The sequence below is a fragment of the Lepus europaeus genome, chromosome 20 (genome assembly GCF_033115175.1).
Source record: "Lepus europaeus isolate LE1 chromosome 20, mLepTim1.pri, whole genome shotgun sequence".
Classification (NCBI taxonomy): Eukaryota; Metazoa; Chordata; class Mammalia; order Lagomorpha; family Leporidae; genus Lepus; species Lepus europaeus.
In genome coordinates, this window is record NC_084846.1 from 28,975,474 (window position 1) to 28,994,562 (window position 19,089).

At 47.2% G+C, this 19,089-nt stretch overlaps 1 protein-coding gene across 2 annotated transcripts in view; it reads right to left on the reverse strand.

Annotated features, from left to right (window-relative positions):
* The window catches only part of SPMIP4 (sperm microtubule inner protein 4), a 31,690-nt gene extending 29,203 nt beyond the window's left edge, over positions 1–2,487 (reverse strand). For both annotated transcript variants that reach the window (XM_062178340.1, XM_062178339.1), the window contains exons 1-2: positions 2,238–2,487; positions 1,686–1,843 (exon numbers count right to left, since the gene is read on the reverse strand). In XM_062178340.1, coding sequence (XP_062034324.1) covers positions 1,686–1,819 — 134 coding nt within the window. In that variant the 5' untranslated portion in view covers positions 1,820–1,843; positions 2,238–2,487. The remainder of the gene's footprint in view (positions 1–1,685; positions 1,844–2,237) is intronic.
* Between the last annotated feature and the right edge of the window lie 16,602 nt (positions 2,488–19,089).

Here is a 19,089-nt window from a genome sequence, read left to right on the forward strand (position 1 = left end):
GAACCTACAAATGGATGTCTACATTTGATAAAAGCCTAAATGTACAAAGAAAGAGCAGGGGCTGGGAGAACCAGTGGTTAGTCTGGCTAAGAGAACTCGCAGGCCAAACGAATCTTCAAACGTTTCAAGAGCTGCTAGCATGGTGGATTATTATTTTGACTGGTGTCTGAGGAAAGAACCAGTTAGCAGAGAGAAATTACAAGGAAAAAAATGTTGTTATTAGGAAGACAACTATCTAATATTCAGGAGCATTAAAAAGCGGGAGTGGAGTGCCTGTGTGGCAGTGATGTCCCATTGTAAATGTTTCAACTGGGGTGAGGTGACTCCCTGTCTGATTTCCTAAAGAAAGAATTATTAAATGAGAACTGAGCAAGTGAAATGAAAAAACACAAAAGAAAACAACCACACAGGGTATGTTTCCACTGTCCAAGTGGGTTTTGTCCCCCCCCCCCCCAAATGATTCCAGTAGATGCAATACAGAAAAAGCTGGCAGTAAGAGCCTGGCAAATTCCTGTTTGTTCCTGTGCCTTCATATTTAAAATGGGTCAAATAATAGTACTTGCGGGAGGATTAAGAGTTACTATAGCACGTGGGACAGTGCTGACACATTCTTTTTTTTTTAAGATTTATTTTTTATTTATTTGAAGAGTTATAGTGGGAGGAGAATGGGGGGGGGAGAGTAGAGAAAGAAAAGGAATCTTCCATCTGCTGATTCACTCCCCAAATGGCTGCTGCTGCGCCATGCCAAAGCCAGGAGGCCGGAGTTTCTTCCGAGTCTCTCACACAGGTGCAGGGGTCCAAGCACTTGGGCCATTCTCCACTGCATTCCCAGGCATGTTGGCAGGGAGCTGGATTGGAAGTGGAGCAGCCAGGACTCCAAGCAGTGTCCTTATGGGCTGCCTGCATCCCAGGCAGAGGCTTAACCTTCTAGGCCACAATGCAGGCCCCAAGTGCTGACACATCCTAATCACTCATCATTTTAGGTGGAATTTCAACCTTAATGGGCATTTAGTGGTTAAAGTGAAAATTTAGACAGCAACTATGAGCAAGACTCTGCGAGTCTTTTGGGACAGACAGTACTAGGGGATGATAGAGAATGACTGTAAACTATAAAACAGGAAGTATATGATTAAGAGATTAATTTGCAAGGCCAGCGCCATGGCTCACTATGCTAATCCTCTGCCTGTGGCGCTGGCACCGCGGGTTCTAGTCCCAGTTGGGGCGCCGGTTCTGTCCCGGTTGCCCCTCTTCCAGACCAGCTCTCTGCTATGGCCCGGGAGTGCAGTGGAGGATGGCCCAAGTGCTTGGGTCCCTGCACCCGTGTGGGAGACCAGGAGGAAGCGCTTGGTTTCTGGCTTTGGATCGGCGCAGGGCGCCAGCAATAGCAGCCACTTGGGGGGTGAACAAATGGAAAAAAGGAAGACGTTTCTCTCTGTCTCTCTCTCTCTCACTGTCTAACTCTGCCTGTCCAAAATAATAATAATAATAATAATAATTTGCAAATGAAGGGACTGGGGAATGCAGTGACTCTGACTTCCTGGTGCACAGAACCTGAGTTTGTCACGGAGTTGCTGACAGAGGCGCACGGCCATCATCAGGCAGGGGAGCCCCAGAACGGTGCAGGTTTCTAAGCACACGCAGAAGCACACTCCTGTATTCGACCCCTCTCCCCAGGCGACCTTTACCTGTCGTCTGAGGCCGTCGCCCGAGTGACCCTTCGCAGGGGCGTGTGCACCTCATTTGAGTAAAAGGTGTCGGACAGGAAGTCGGCTCCCTCCAGCTCCCGGCAGCAGAAGGGCCCGCCGTGGACCACCGCCATGCTTGCTGGCTAACAAGGCACGCTCTGCAAAGGAAAGAGGGATGCGTTCCGATGGGGAGTGGGCATGCTCACGCCCACTGGCCCTGCACACACGCCCGGAGACTGCTGTCCTCCCCAGAAGCCCCTCGGACGCCAGCTCCGTGCCGCGGACACCGCTCCGCCGAATGGGAGGCCTGTGTGTCCACCTCGCCAACCATGCCAGTTCAAGAAAGCGGAGCCGGCCGTTCCCCCGGGTCTGCGGACTCAGGGTGATGGGTTCCCCAGCGCCATCAGGAGCTGTCCTTCCACAGCCCCTGCGGGTCTGGACAGAGTCCGGTCCGCGGACCCCTGACCTTGTGGGTGACCCTGTCCCGGCCCCCTGGACAGGCGGGAGGCCCGAGGAGCGGCGACGACCAGGCCTCCCGTGCCAGCGACGCACCTGGGTCATCCGCCTGGGAGCGCGGCTGCACCGCGCCTCCCCGTCCCCTCCCCAGAGCCGGCGGGTCTCCGCGGGGCGTGGAATTTCACGGTCGTCCGCACCTGCGGCCCCCGGGAGCTTGCGGGCAGGTGCGGGAAAGGGAGGGAGAAGGACCGCGCGCAGACCGGGGGTGTGGTCAAGGGTGCCTGTGACGGTGACGGTGACCGTGGCACTAGGTAATACATCCCTGGGGGGGGGGCGGGGGCTGACGGGGAGCGGCAGGGAGAGGCGACAGGCTCTGGGGGTCTCGAAGACTGGCGGCCCAGGAGTCTGGGACTGGGAAGAACGGAAGCCGGCCGGAAGCCCTGAGGAGCGGAAGCCCCGCCGGCCCCTGCCAGTCCCTGTCCCCGCCCACCGCCAGTCCCTGTCCCCGCCCCCTGCCAGTCCCTGTCCCCGCCCACCGCCTGTCCCTGTCCCCGCCCCCTGCCAGTCCCTGTCCCCGCCCACCGCCGAGGCTCTCGGCCAGGGCGCCGTCTGGCGGCTGCGGTGGCACCGTGTAGTGCTGGCAGGGCTGGCTGGTGTCTGGGTGTCCCCGGGAGAGGGCGTTGCCTCTCACGCGCTGGGCGGAGGAAGAGCGCAGGTGCAGGGGCAGATGGCTGGGGTGACAGACCCGGCTGAGCCCCCAGCATTGTGTCTTTCACCAGCGCCGGGGATGTTGCGTCAGGTGAGAAACCTGAGCCTGGATCAAGGCGCAGCTAGTTTAGACTAGACCTCCATCATTCATTCATTCATTCATTTATTTATTTATTGACAGGCAGAGTGGACAGTGAGAGAGAGAGAGAGAGAAAAAGGTTTTCCTTTTTCCGTTGGTTCACCCCCCAGTGGCCGCTGCGGCTGGCGCACAGCGCTGATCCCAAGCCAGGAGCCAGGTGCTTTTCCTGGTCTCCCATGCAGGTGGAGGGCCCAGAGACTTGGGCCATCCTCCACTGCACTCCCGGGCCACAGCAAAGGCTGGACAGGAAGAGGAGCGACCGGGACTAGAACCCGGGGTGCCGGCACCGCAGGCGGAGGATTAGCCTAGTGAGCTGCAGCGCCGGCCTAGACCTCCATCTTGTAACTCGGGCCTGAGCGGGCCCTGAACCCTAAGACAAAGCTCCTAAAAAAGAAAATAAAACTCCCTTTATGATAAACTCTCCTAGCAACAGCCAATTAACAGCAGGGAAATACGCAAAGTTCCAGGTGTCTTTGCAGACAGTTACGGTGATTGATGACACCCTGAAACCCTGCAGTTTGGCACGTACCCCCTAGCAGCTCGGACCTTAACTTTAGCCAATCATAAAACGACAAGTATAAATTTAAAATATAAGCCTATCAGATGCTGTACAGCCGAACTTGTTTGTTCAACTGTATAAAAACCCTGATGACCTTACTGTAGGGGCCGCCGATCCAGCCCAGCTGTGCCTGGTGTGGATGTCGGTCCAAACTCGAGTTTAAAATAAAACTCTTGCGCTAGCATCAGCCTTGGCTCCTGGTGGTCTTAATTGGTGGAAATCTGACACTTCGGGTACAACACGGGTGGCTGGATTCTGCAGGGGCCGCCCGGGGGTAGCACCCAGCAGCGCTCTGCTCTGTCTTACCGGTCGTGATACGCATGGGACAGGTGGGCACCAGGCCTGCAGGTGCAGTCCTTCACCTGCTCCGTCCCTGAGGGTCTAGCCCTGCGGCCTCTGTCCTCCATGCGTGCCCCCCCGCACTCCACCCCACAGCAAAGAAAAGGCATAGAAGCCGCGTTTTGCGCCCCGTCCTTTACATTGTTATAGAGACCTTAAGGTGGTATTTGAAAATGGGTAGGTTTTTGATGGGCTCAGTACTTCTTGGAAGATAGGGATATTTTTTAAATGAATAAAATTTAGATTTGACTTTATTTAATTCAATTTTGACTTTTGCCGTGTTTGGAAACTTTTGTTAGTGATTTAAAATATTCATTTTTTCCCCTTAAATCACAAAACTTTAAGCCTCGTTAGTTCCACTGTACTTACTAGGCTGGCAACTAATACATGAAAGTATTCTGCTGACTTTGAAATTAAACTGCAAATGAGTTAAGCAACATTTTAATAGTAACTTTTTTGCCTTGAGGAACTCTTAGTCTCTTTTCTTACGCTATAACAAAATACCACAGACTTGGTAATTTATAAAAATGAGAGGTTTATGTGGCTTGCATTTCTGGAGGCTGGAAAATGCAAGGCTCTCTGGGAGAGCCTTCCTCCTGTGTCATAGCCTGGTAGAGGGTACCACACTGCGAGACAGGGCCAGCGTGCTAGCTAGGGTCTCTCCATCTCCTCCAGCCACTAATGCAACCAGGGCCCCCACACTCATGACCATGTCTAATCCTAATCACTCCCAAAGCTTCTCCAGACACCTCTGGTGTGGACTTGGAGATGAAATTTCTGACACATCGTTACCCAGCAGAGCTCTAGACTCCTCATCCTGTGCACCTGCTACTTTATACCCTCCGACCCCTAGCTCCATGTCTTCTCTGGTAACCACTCTTTTCTTCTTTGTCTTGTATACAGTGGTGTGCTGACATTTGGTCAGCCGTATGCCATAAGATTACACCACCGAGTGACTTTGTGTAAGTGTGTTCCATGATGGTCACACGTGATGAATTTGCCTTGTGATGCCTTTCTCAGAATATATTTCAGACACTAAGTGATGCATGACTGTATTGTGACTTTTATTCTTAGATTCCACATCTAAGTGAGGTCATGCAACATTTTCCTTTCATTGAGCTTATTTCAGTTAGCATAAAGTCCTTGGTGCTCATTCACGTTTTAGCAAATGGCAGTGTCTCACTTGAAAATTTTTTTAAATATTACTTCCTTCTTTCCTCTCTTCCTCCCCTCCTCGATTCCTTCCTTCCTTCCTAGGGCAGAGTGTCACAGAGAGAGATCTTCCATCTCTTGGTTCACTGCCCCATGGGCCTAGGCCATGCTGAAGCCAGGAGCCTGAGACTCCATCTGGGTCTCCCACATGGGTTGCAGGGGCCAAAGCACTCAGAACATCTTCCACTGCTCTCCCAGGTGCATCAGCAGGGAATTGGATCAGAAGCAGCACAGCTGGAAGTCAAACTGGCACTCTGATATAGGATGCTGGTGTCACAGCAGTAGCCCATCTTCCTGTGCCATGATGCCAGCCCCAAGATTTCATTCTTTTAATGCCGAATAATCTCGCATTATACAAATGTCCCAGTTCCTTATCCATTCCCCCATTGACAGACACTTACGCAGAATCCCTATCTGGGCTATTGTGCACCACAGGGCAGTGAGCATGGGGGTGCAGCCGTCTCTGAGGTGGTGATAGCATTTCCTTTGGGGACGTCCCCAAAAGAGTGGTTTCTGAGTCACAGGGTAATTCTAGTTTTAATTTCTTTAGAAACCTCTGTATTGTTTTCCACAATGGCTCTCCAGAACTGCGTTCCTAACAGCAGTATATGAGTGTTCCCTCTTCTCCATACCCTTGCCGTTTGTTGTAACTTTTTTTTTTAAAAAAGTATTTATTTGAAAAGTAGAGTTGCAGAAAGAGAGGGAGAGGCAGAGAGAGAGAGAAAAAGAGAGCAAGTGAGAGAGAGAATGAGAGAGAGAGCTCTATCTTCCATCTGCTGGTTCACTCCCCAAATGGCCTCAATGGCTGGGGCTAGGCCAGGCCAAAGCCAGGAGACAGGAACTTCATCTGAATCTTGCATATGGGTGCAGGGGCCCAGGCACTTGGGCCATCTTCCACTGCTTTCCCAGGACATAGCAGAGAGCTGGATGGGAAGTGGAGCAGCTGGGACACAAACTGGCGGTACCCATATGGGATGCCAACACTAACACTGCAGGTAGTGTCTTTATCTGCTGTGCCACAGTGACAGCCGCCTTAAGTTTGTTTTTTTTTTTTAAAGATTTATTTATTTATTTATTTGAAAGGAGGTTTTTTTTTTTTTAAAGATTTATTTATTTATTTGAAAAGAGTTACACAGAGAAAAGGAGAGCCAGAGAGAGAGAGAGAGAGACAGAGAGAGAGACAGAGAGAAAGAGACAGAGAGAGAGGGAGAGAGGTCTTTCATCTCTTGGTTCACTCCCCAGATGGCTGCAATGGCTGGAGCTGCGCCGATCCAAAGCCAGGAGCCAGGAGCTTCTTCCAGATCTCCCACATGAGTGCAGGGGACCAAGGCCCCGGGCCATCTTCTACTGCTTTCCCAGGCCATAGCAGAGAGCTGGATTGGAAATGCAGCAGCTGGAACTTGAACAGGCGTCCATATGGGATGCTGGTACCGCAGGTGGCGGCTTTACCTGCTATGCCACAGCACCGGCCCCTCCCTTTAAGTTTTTGATGATAAGTATCCTAACAAATATGAGGTGGTATCTTACGTGGTTGTGATTTGAGTTTCCTTGATAATTAATGATATTGAGCACCTTTCCATAGCCTGTTAGCCATTTTATGTCTGCTTTGAAGAAATATCAAGTCTTTTGCCCATTTAAAAATTGGGTTATTTATTTTTCCACTGTTGAGTTGTATAATTTCTTTATATATCTTTGCTATTAAGACTTTTTAAAAAAAGATTTATTTTTTATTTGAAAGCCAGAGTTACACAGAGAGAGGGAGAGACAGAGAGATCCTCCATCTACTGGTTTACTTCCCAAATGTCTGCAACAGCCGGGACTGGGCCAGACCAGAGCCGGGAGCCAGGAGCTTCATTTGGGTGGACATCACATGAGGTGGCTTAACCTGCTATTCCACAATGCCATCTCCAATATTAACACTTGCAAATATTTTCCCCAGTCTATAGGCTGCCACTTCGTTTCATTGTTTCCTTTGTTGTGCAGAAACTTTTTAGTCTGATTTGGTCTCAATCATTTGTGTATTTTTGCTTTTGTAACCTCAGCTCTTGGTGTGAAATCCAAAAAAAAAAAGAAAAAACATCACTGCTAAGGCCAATGCCCTGGAGCTTTTATATTTTTGTCTAGGGGTTTTATCGTTTCTGGCCTTATAGTTAGGTCTTTTATCCATTGGGAGTTTATTTTTTATATAACGTAAGATAAGCGTCCTTTTTGCATTTGCAAGTCCAGTTCTCCCAGCACAGCTTATCGAAGCAACTATCCCTTTCCCATTATGTCCTCCTGGCGTCTTTGTCAAAAATTACCTTGACTGCCTATGTTTGGATTTATTCATGAGCTGACTTTCATTCCATTGGTTTATGTGTCTATTTTTATGCCAGTGAGATGAGCAGTTAGCCTAATGGTGAGATGCAAGTTAAGCTGCTTGCATCCTATATTGGAGTACCTGGATTTAAGTCCTGGATCCCACTTCTAATTCCAGCTTTGTGCTGATAGAGGCTTTGGTAGTCAACAGATGACTGCTCACTCAAGTAGTTGAGTCCCTGCTACCCACATTGGAGACCTGTATCGAATTCCTGGCTCCTGGTGTTGGCCTGGCCCAGCCCCAGCCATTATAGGCATTTGAGGAGTGAATCAGTGGATGAGAGTACTCTCTCTCTCTCCTTCTTTAATAAATGGAAGTTAGTCTTGTATCAGTTTTGTACTACTTTGACTACTATAGCTTTGCAACATAATCTTTATTTTTTTTTTAATATTTATTTATTTATTTGATAGGCAGAGTGTAAAGAAAGAGAAGGAGACACAGAGAGCAAGGTCTTCCATCTGCTGGTTCACTCCCCCAAGTGGTTGCAATGGCCAGGGCTGGGCCAGGCTGAATCCAGGAGTCAGAAGCTTCCTCTGGGAAGTGGAGCAGCTGGGAATCGAACCAGCGCCCTATGGGATGCCAGCACTGCAGACAGTGGCTTAACCTGTTGTGCCACAGCACTGGTCCTGTAACATAATCTTGAATCAGGAAATGTGATGCCTCCAACTTTTTTTCTTTCTAAGAATTGTTTTGTCTATTAGGGTCTTCTATGGTTTCATATGAATTTTAGGTTTGATTTTTCTACTTCTATGTAGAAAATGTCATTCGGAATTCAGTTGAGATTTCATTGAATGTTTACGTTGCTTTGAGTAATGTTAACATTTTAACAATAGTATTTCTACCAGTCCATGAGCATAGGCAAACTTTCTATTTACTTCAATCTTCTTCAGTTTCTTTTATCAATGTTTATAGATTTCCATGTACAGATCTTTCACCTCCTTGGTTAAATTTATTCCTAGAAGGAACCAAGTTGTTGTTATTGTTTGGTGGTGGTGGAGACTACTGTAAATCAGATTGTTTTCTTGATTCCTTTTTTATTTAGGTTGTTAGTGATATATAAAAATGTTTTAAGTTTTTGAATATTGGTTTTGTACTCTCCAACTTTATTGCATTTGTTTGTTAGTTTGAATTTATTGTGTTCATTTGGAATTTTTCTCATAGGATCACGTCATCTGCAACTACAGATAACTTTCCTTCTTCCTTCCCAAGTTAGATGCCTTTTCTTTTCTTGTCTGTGCTTGCCAGGATTTTCCAGTACTACACTGAATAGTGAATGTGGGCATCCTGGCCTTGTACCAGATCATAGTGGAAAAGCTTTTGGTTTTGCTTCACTGATGGTGTTATATAATATGTCACATTTTTTTTTTTTACAAATTGCCTTTATTATATTGAGGCATGTTCCTTCTATACCTCAACTGTTGAGAATTTTTACCAAGAAAGACATTTGATGTTGTTGAATGTTTTCTTCTCTGCCCGTTGAGATGGTCATGTGACTTTCATCTTTCATTCTGTGCATGTGATGTATCACACTGATTTGGGTGTGCGAGACCAGCCTGGCCTGCCAGGGACAGATCCCACTTAGCCATGTTGTTTGATGTTTTGTTCTGGATTTGGCTTGCTAATATTTTATTGAGGATTTTTGCACCAATGCTTATCAGAGAGATTGGCCTGCAGTTGTCTTTCATTGTGATGTGTTTTCAGGCTTATAAATTAAGGTGATGCTGGCCCCATCAAATGTGCTTGGAAGTATTCCCTTTAGCTTTTTTAGGGAGAGGTTAAGAAATATTGGTGATAATTCTTCAAATGCTTCATAGAAATCAGCTGTGAAACAATCTGGTCCTGAACTCCTCTTTGCTGGGAGTTTTTTGATTACTGCTTCAGCCTCTGTCTCTCAAACTCCATCTCAGTAGGGTGCATGTTTCTAGGAATTTATCCATTTTCCCCAGGTTATCCAACTTGTCATGTAATTGTTCATACTGGTCCCTTACTGTCTTTTTATTTCTGAGGCATCCATTATAATCCGTTTTCACTTCCACTTCTTATTTTATTTGAGTCTTCTCTACTTTTTTTGTGATATTCCTGATGTATAGAACTAGTCTTGTACTCCTTTCTCTGGCTGATGTTAGCCAGGTCTGCTCCTGGGCAGCTACCCTTGTTAGACGCTTTTTTCAAATTTGTCAGTTTGCAACTTGCACCAGTAGGTAATAACACAGGACGTTTTTCCTTTTGTGACTCCTCTCGCTTGAGGAAGTGCATTGTTTTCATTAATCCACCAGCAGCAACACCCTTGCCTGTCTTGCCTCCAGCTTTCTGTGCCACTGCACTGTTTATGAGTGTCAGAGTGAACAGTGCCCACAGCCCTGAGAAGTGAGGGGAGAAGATTTGCTTAGGTTTGCTCAGGTTAAGAAACGAGACTGCAGAAATGATTTAGCACCTCGGGTAGAGTCACTCAGCACCCTGCAAGGTAGAAGCTGTCTCAGGTCTGATTGGCAAGCGAGAGCCTCATGCATCAGAGAAGTCATCTGCCGGTGTGATATATTAGCCCCTGGCTCCCTGCCTGCTTCAGTCCCCCATCAGCCGGTCGCCACCACCCTCTCGCTGTCCTGTGATGTAGGACATGGCCGAGATTGACAGAGGAAGAAGGTTGAAGGGGCAGTAGTTAAAATGTCACCACCCAGACTGAAATCTAAATGGCTTAATTCACCATGATGTGTTTTAATTAATGAGAGTGGAAAAGTGAAGAGGTTGTGGTTTCTAATCAAAGAAAGTAATGCTTTAGTTACTGAAATGAAAATGGCTTCATTGGGAGGGAAATAAAAGTTAATTAGGTCACAAAGATAAATTAACAGGAAACTAAAAACATCTTCACCACTATTAGATCCACTGTTGGTTTGTGTTGCAAAGGCAAGAACATACACAAAGATTCAAATGCAGATTCTTTTTTTTTTTTAAAGATTTATTTATTTATTTGAAAGTCAGAGTTACACAGAGAGAGGAGAGGCAGAGAGAGAGAGAGAGGTCTTCCATCCGCTGTTTCACTTCCCAATTGGCCACAATGGCTGGAGCTGGGCCGATCCGAAGCCAGGAGCCAGGAGCTTCTTCTGGGTCTCCCACGCGGGTGCAGGGGCCCAAGGACTTGGGCCATCTTCTACTGCTTTCCCAGGCCATAGCAGAGAGCTGGATCGGAAGTGGAGCAGCTGGGACTAGAACCGGCGCCCATATGGGATGTCGGCACTTCAGGCCAGAGTGTTAACCCACTGCACCACAGCGCCGGCCCCCAAATGCAGATTCATTAACATGTAGTAGCTTTGTGACTTTGGTGTCACAAATTTATGATTCTATCATAAATATCACTTTTGCATTTCATAGTAGATATCCTAATGTAAATAATTGGGCACTGTTTTATTTACTCTGCCTTTCCTTGAGGGCTTACTGATGCTGATAAGTGACCTTTAACTCAGAGCTGGACTCAAGTTTCTATAAACTGTCACATTGAGGTTGCATGTTAGTTTAACATTTAAAAACATTTTTCAGGTTATTAACTGAGTCTTAGGTGTACAGTATGTTGCGTGGAATAAAACACAACCCTGAGGCCTTTTTGTTGTGGGAGTAGTTGGTGGAGGTTGCTGTTTGGTCCAAGGATTTAAAAATTCACTCTGAACAAACGTGGAGCATTTTCTGCCCTCTAGTGGTGAAAAGTAATTTTGCAACGTGGATTACAATTCTGAGCTTTAAATTACTAGGGGGAAAGCTACATGATATTTTAAAACTGGTTTGCAAATTATGTTGGTGCATGGCTGTAGTTAATTACCATTGGTGCATATTTTAAGAAAGAGAAAAAATGGTTTTATGTTTTATTAACCACAATGTCCCGGTGCCTGGAAATTTAGCAAGATATAAATAAATTTTAAGATAATTTTTCTTCAGGATTAAACTAATATTTCCTTACTTCTTCAAAGAGAATATTAATTTGACACTAATATAGTTATAATTTAATTCTACTCCTAATTCTTATAGTAGTTTTCCTGTTTGGTTCTTTTCATACTTTAGTTCCTGTTTTTAGGAAGAGAATAATGGGTTATTACTTACAATTTGCTAAACTATATGTTACATTAATATTATGAGGAAAATGCCATGATATATCTTATAAGTCACTAATTTCTTTTAAAGATTTATTTTATTTGAAAGGCAGAAAAAGAGAGAGAGAGAGAGAGAAGAGAGAGAGAGAGAGAGAGAGAGAGAGAGAGAAATGGAGAAAGGGATCTTTCATTGGCTGGTTCACTCCTCATATGACCACAAAGGCAGGGCCTGAGCCAGACCAGAACCAGGAGCCTGAAACTCCATCTGGGTCTCCCATGTGGGTGACAGGGGCCCAAGTAGCTGGGCCATCTTCTGCTGCCTTCCCAGGTGCATTAGCAAGGAGCTGGATTGGAAGCGGAACAGCTGGGTCTTGAACTGGTGTGCCAGTATGGGGTGCTGGCATCACAGGAGGTGGCTTAATCCACTGCAGCACAGACCAACCTCACACTATTTTTTTAGTTATCCTTGGACATCTATTTGACTAATTACTCTTATTGTGCATCCTAAGATGTTACATTTTGCTGACTGTAATATAAAGAGACCAGGGAAACCCATGAGAAGCACAGTAAAGATAGGCAATAGGAAGAATGTTGTGGAGCAATGACATTGGAAGGAAGGTGGTGTAGAACAGAGTAGGAGTGAGTGTTGACCATCCTCCATGTTCCAGGACACCTCCACGGTCATTTCCATTACTGCTGTGAAATCAGTGTCTCCCCATATCTGACTGCTCCCAGACACCTTGGCTGTCCCAGGTATTTCCAAAAAGCACCAAGTTTGCCCCAGGTGAATGCGGCATGCTGTGAGCTGGTGAGATGGCCTAGTGCAAGGGGAAAAAGGATTAGCAACAATTAGCGTGTTTCAAAGAGGCTCAAAGGGAAAGAAGATGACATTCCTAAACAATACGAGTCTGTGAGAATCAGAGTATCTCGGCCAGCACCGTGGCTTAACAGGCTAATCCTCTGCCTTGCGGCACCGGCACACCGGGTTCTAGCCCCGGTTGGGGCGCTGGATTCTATCCCAGTTGCCCCTCTTCCAGGTCAGCTCTCTGCTATGGCCCGGGAAGGCAGTGGAGGATGGCCCAAGTCCTTGGGCCCTGCACCCCATGGGAGACCAGGAGAAGCACCTGGCTCCTGGCTTCAGATCAGCCCGATGTGCTGGCCGCAGCGGCCATTGGAGGGTGAACCAACGGTAGAGGAAGACCTTTCTCTCTGTCTCTCTCTCTCTCACTGTCCACTCTGCCTGTCAAAGAAAAAAAAAGAAAGAAAGAAAAAAAAAAGAATAAGAGTATCTCTAAACCCCATCAGAGTTATTGTTCTCATAGGATTTTTTTTTTTTTTTTTTTTTTTGGTGGCAACAAACCATGGTGAAGTTTTGAGTGTGGTTATGTAACTATTAATAGTGTGAGAAGTGCTAGGGTATATAAGAAGGCAAGTGAAATGTGCTTAATACTACTGAGCTATACACGTAAAGATGAGCCGTGGCTCACTTGGTTAATCCTCCGCCTGCGGCACTGGCATCCCATATGGGCGCCGGGTTCTAATCCTAGTTGTTCCTCTTCCAGTCCAGCTCTCTGCTGTGGATGGGAGGGCAGTGGAGGATGGCCCAAGTGCTTGGGCCCTGCACTCTCATGGGAGACCAGGAGGAGGCACCTGGCTCCTGGCTTCGGATCGGTGCAGCTCCGGCTGTAGTGGCCATTTGGGGAGTGAACCAACGGAAGGAAGACCTTTCTCTCTGTCTGTCTCTCTCTCTCATTGTCTATAACTCTACCTGTTAAATAAATAAAAAAAAAAAGATGGTTAGGATGGTAAAATTGATGCTGGGTATATTTTGCTGTAATAAAATCATTAAAAAAGGAAAGTAAAATCTCCACAATTTTTAAAATATCTTTTTAAAAAACAGTATTCAGAAAGACAAGAAAGGGGGCCAGCGCTGCTGCTCACTAGGCTAATCTTCCACCTACGGTGCTGGCACCCCAGGTTCTAGTCCCAGTTGGGGTACCGGATTCTGTCCTGGTTGCTCCTCTTTCAGGCCAGCTCTCTGTTGTGGCCTGGGAAGGCAGTGGAGGATGGCCCAGGTGCTTGGGCCCTGCACCCGCATGGGAGACCAGGAGAAGCACCTGGCACCTGGCTTCTGGCTTCGGATCGGCGCAGCATGCCAGCTGCAACACACCAGCCGTAGCAGCCATTTGGGGGGTGAACCAACAGAAAAAGAAAGACCTTTCTCTCTGTTTCTCCCTCTCTCTCACTGTCTAACTCTGCCTGTCAAAAAAAAAAAAAAAAAAAAAGACAAGAAAGGAAGCGAGAGAGAGAGAGAGAGAGAGACTGATTTCACTGGTTCACTCCCCAAATGACAACAGCCAAGGCTTTGCCAAGTTGAAGCCAAGAGGCAGAAATTCATCCAGGTGCCCACATGGGTGGCAAGGAACCAAATGGTTGAGTCGTTGAGAGTACGTGGGAAGCTGGAAACAGGAGCAGAACCAGGACTTGAACCCAGGCACTCTGATATGGCATGTGGGCATCTGAACCACTGTACCAAATGCCTGCCTCTTCCCCTATTTTTAATACTTTTAACAACAGTGAATAAAACATGTAACATCTAATAAGCATTTCAGGAACTCAGAGCCACTTCCTAAATACTAAGTTCAGGAATGAATACTCATCCGATAATGTTTTACTAATTCAAGCCTGACTCCAAGAAGCAAGGTGATTATATTCCACCAAGCACCCATCTGAGAGGAGTAAGGAAAGGAAAGTCCACTGCTATCCCTGCCAGTGGCCCACGGTGTCTTACTTCTGATTTATTTTAATTCTTTTACTGCTTTGTTCCACATCCTGAGATCTGTAACAGACTGCAGATTCCCCTGGAGTGCAGGATCCAGTATCCAGGCAGAAGTTTACTACCACCACCACCCCATTCCCCTCATACAACTGCATATCCCAGGGACTCCCAGGGCCAGCACAGTTCTGTCCCTGAAGCAGACATGGACAGGTGCATTTCATCATCAGCAGTGGCATTTGTCTGCCATACGGGGAGAAAGTCCCAAGTTAATCCTGAAGAATTAAGTTTTGGTCCTGCTTGTGTCCTGTGATGCATCTACGCCTTACAGGCACTGCTGATAATGTCGGCATCTCCCGACCTCTAAATGGAAATTAAGGAACAACTAGAATCAGGCTATCCAAGAATCTTTCATTTTCTTTTCCTCTCTCACTTCCCATTTCCTTTACTTCCTCCTTTTCCTCCTTCCTTCCCAGCCTTTTTTCTGTCGCTCCTTCCTAATAAAATTTGTAAACAGTGTTTTAAAATATGGAGGATTTAGGGGCTGGCATTGTGGCACCATAGGTTAAACCACCAGCTGTCCATTTCCAATTCAGCTCCCTGCTTATGTGTCTGGGAGAGCAGCAGAATATGACCCAAGTGCTTGGGCCCCTGCCACCCATGTGGGAGACCTGGATGGAGTTCTTGGCTCCTGGCTTTGGTCTGGCCCAGCCCTGGCAGAAGATAGCTCTCTCTGTCTTTGCCTCTTTTTGTTAGTCTGCCTTTCAAATAAATAAATAAATCTTAAGAAGAAAAAACATGGAAGATTTATTCCTGGGCTGTAGTGCACTCTTTTTGTTATATTTTTCATGTTTCCTGTTTAATATGTCCAGAGGGCTCGTGGCTGTGCCGTAGTGGGTAGGGCAGTAGATGGAGGTGGAGGAGAAAAACCTTTGAAAGTCAGCCCTGCTGAACCCACTTCCTAGCTCTCGTTCCTTCAGACCTGAACTCAGTTCTCAAGTATGAAAATGGGGGCTGGCGCCATGGCTTATTTGGTTAATCCTCCGCCTGTGGCGCTGGCATCTCATATGGGCGCCGGGTTCTAGTCCCAGTTGCTCCTCTTCCAGTCCAGCTCTCTGCTGTGGCCTGGGAGGGCAGTGGAGGATGGTCCACGTGTTTGGGCCCCTGCACCCGCATGGGAGACCAGGAGGAGGCACCTGGCTCCTGGCTTCGGATCGGGGCAGCGCCGGCCATGGCGGCCATTTGGGGAGTGAACCAACGGAAGGAAGACCTTTCTCTCTGTCTCTCTCTCATTGTCTATAACTCTACCTGTAAAAAAAAAAAAAAAGTATGAAAATGAGTATAGCAGAGTAGTTGAAAGTGTTGAATGGTGAACAGGAGATATTGTTATCATAACAATAGGTCCTATTATAATGCAGCTGGGGATGGAGCTCAGAGAGGCTACGGACAGTCAGTGCTTCCTAACTAGGGATGGTCCTAGCCCCCAGTGCATTTGCCAATGTCTGAAGACATGTTGGGTTGTCACAGTTGGGGAGTGGTCCTCCTAGCACTTGGTGGGTGGAGGCTGTGAATGCTGCGGAAAATCCTACTATGCTCCAGGTACCCGCTCCTCCCCCGCAAAGAATGATCCAGCCCCAGATGGCTATAGTGCCACTGTAACTCTGGTCTAGCAAAGGAAAACAATTCAAATATGTTACCTAATTTATATAATAGGCAAGTGATTTTGTAGTGGCTGGGCAGCCTGTCTGGTGGTTCGCCTAGTCTCCACAGTTAGTTTTTCATAGTAGTAGTGGTTGGAGCAGTGTGCCTAAGGAGAGGCTCATTTGCAGGTTGGGGCAGCTAATTACACAAAAGAGAAAATAGTAGCTGGATGGTGCTCTTTCAAGGGGCTCTTTTGCAAAAGCCCCTTTCCTTTTTGCCTGGAAAGGGATGTGATGATCTGGAAGGGGCCTTGGGCTCAAGTGGGTGGTGCAGAGGGAAGGCCGAACACTGGGTCTCTGGTGCGTGGGGAATTCGCACACCCATTCAGAACTGTCCTTCCAGGTATTTTTAAGGGAGGTTAAAAAAAGTCTCAATGAAAACTATTATTTGGAATTTCTGTTATATATGCAGTTACACCCAAATTTGACGTGTGTCTCAGGGAATTTTGGTTGGTAAAGAGGCGTTTGGACTGAAGGAATTAGCATAAGCAGAGGCATAGAAGTATGAAATCTGTGTTTTCTGAAGTTGGATGTGATTTGGTATTTGCATTAAATAGTATGATGACTTTCAAAGGAAGAGGTGATATAATACTCCCAAGAAGATCTTTGGGGAAAAAAGCAAGAACAAATATGCAAAGTGAAGGCCATTAAACTCCTCTTTGTTGCCTATTTCATTTTGTTGCTAATGGTTAACAGGAACACTGACCTTTTATTTTCTTTCTTCTTCTTTTTTTAAAGATTTATTTATTTATTTGAAAGGCAGAGTTTCAGAGAGGCAGAGGCAGAGAGAGAGAGAGAGAGAGAGAGAGAGAGATCTTCCATCCACTGTTCACTCCCCCAAAAAGGAGCCAGGAGCTTCTTCCAGGTCTCTCATGCAGGTGCAAGGGCCTGAGGACTTGGGCCATCTTCTATTGGTTTCCCAGGCCATAGCAGAGAGCTGGATCAGAAGTGGAGCAGTCAGGGCTAGAACTGGCATCCTTATGTGAAGCCGGCATGGCAGGGGGCGGCCTTACCTGCTACGCCACAGCGCTGCCCCCGACCTTTCATTTTCCACCCTAAGAAATTTGTCCCAGAGTCAGTACATTTTTCGGTCCTTTTTATATTTCCCAAGGGTGACTGTCACAGTGCGATGTATGAAATGTGGACCTAGGGGTCGATGTGGACGTTGTCCTCCATGCAGATGTTGCTGTAGAAGGTGGGCTGGGTCTCTTCCCCCAACCCCCGCACTCTGCTCCTCTTCTAGGGCTGGCTGAGATATGGGTCAGAACCAAGCCAGATGGGATTTCCTGGGGGGCAGGGAAGTGCTGGAAGAGAGGGGAAGGGGTGGAGTGTGGAGTATTTGGGGGAATCTGCTTTGGGGAAGCACAATGGGCAGAAGAGCACAGTTGATTACCTTACTTCTGCTTTGGGCTACCCTGAAAATCCAGTGTTTGGAGGAAATTCAGGCTTGATAATTTGAGTAATTCGGATCGTTTTAACATTATGATCTCATCACTTAAATGGCTGAACAGATAGACATATTCATCTGTAAATTGAATTAGATACTAACCAGGAACAATTCTAGGAACAATCTTCAATTGTATTGATCCTCTAACTACATGGGGTCACAAAACCCTTTGAGAGTCTACCCTAGAACTCCTCCCAGAAAAATGCACTGAGGGTTCCTGGTTCAGAGGAACATCACTTTAGCAGCTGTAGTTGTTGCTCATGGGATGAGATGCATCTGTTTAGCAAAGGTCCTCAAAGGGAAGTTTTAACCAAAACCCCCCAAATCTGATCTGAGTAAAATTCCAAAGCCACATCACCAATTGTAGACATTTTGAAGGATGTGGTTGGAAAAGTTCTGCTGGTTCTTGGTTCCCTCACCCACTTGGAGGAGATAAAAGGGCAGGATTTGAGTTTGTGCAGAGACTTCTTTGGGGAGAGGTGTTATCTGGATTGACTGCTTCTACCCCTGTCCAGGTTTTGGGGTCACTGTGTCACTGACCCTTCATGAGGAACCATGTTCTGTGTGGTTGGGAGAAGCAAAGGCCAAAGCTAAAGAGGCCAGGGGCAGTAGGATAGGGGAGCCACATTGGGATGGTGCCCAGCTGTGGAGGGCAAGGTGTAGTCTGCAGGGGAGGGACATTTGCTGGATCTGTTTCAAGTCCTACTCAAGGGACCCCTGGAAGAGAGCTGGGCATACAGATGGAGTAGATGCCTATGGCTCATGGCTGAGGCTCACAGCCAGCCTGGAAGTGGACGATGTCATAGGAAACCGCAGTTACAGGGAGAGGGTGCGGCAATATGGGGTAGTTCCGTCCTCTGGGTCCTAAGAGTGAGTCCATCCAGGATGTGGAGAAATGTCCTGTTTCCTGGGCTGTCACTCCAAATTCTCTTCCACTCTAGTGGAGTCTAAAAAAAGCAGCCAGGGAGAGAGGAGGCAGATGAAGCAGGAACAGAGGGCAGAAGTCGATTACCTTCCTGTCTTCTAACTCAGGCCCTGGCATAGGAAAAGTGGGAGAAGAATGAACCGAGCCGGCGCCGTGGCTCACTAGGCTAATCCTCCGCCTTGCGGCGCCAGCACACCGGGTTCTAGTCCCGGTCGGGGCACCGATCCTATCCCGGTTGCCCCTCTTCCAGGCCAGCTCTCTGCTGTGGCCTGGGAGTGCAGTGGAGGATGGCCCAAGTTCTTGGGCCCTGCACCCCATGGGAGACCAGGAGAAGCACCTGGCTCCTGCCATCGGACCAGCGCGGTGCGCCGGCCGCAGCGCGCCTACTGCGGCGGCCATTGGAGGGTGAACCAACGGCAAAGGAAGACCTTTCTCTCTATCTCTCTCTCTCACTGTCCACTCTGCCTGTCAAAAATTTAAAAAAAAAAAAAAAAGAATGAACCGATAGCTGAATGCAGGTTGAAATGTTGATGAGAATGCAATTAATCTGGTGTATCTTTGACTGACATTACCTGTGAACAGCAACGAAGATCATGGCATTTGGTCATGTTTCCACCAGGGAAGCCTGTCCCTACCTTGTCCCCAACCCTTAAATTTAAGTTTTAAAAGTGTATTTGAGAGGGAGGGAGAGAGGGAGAGGGAGAG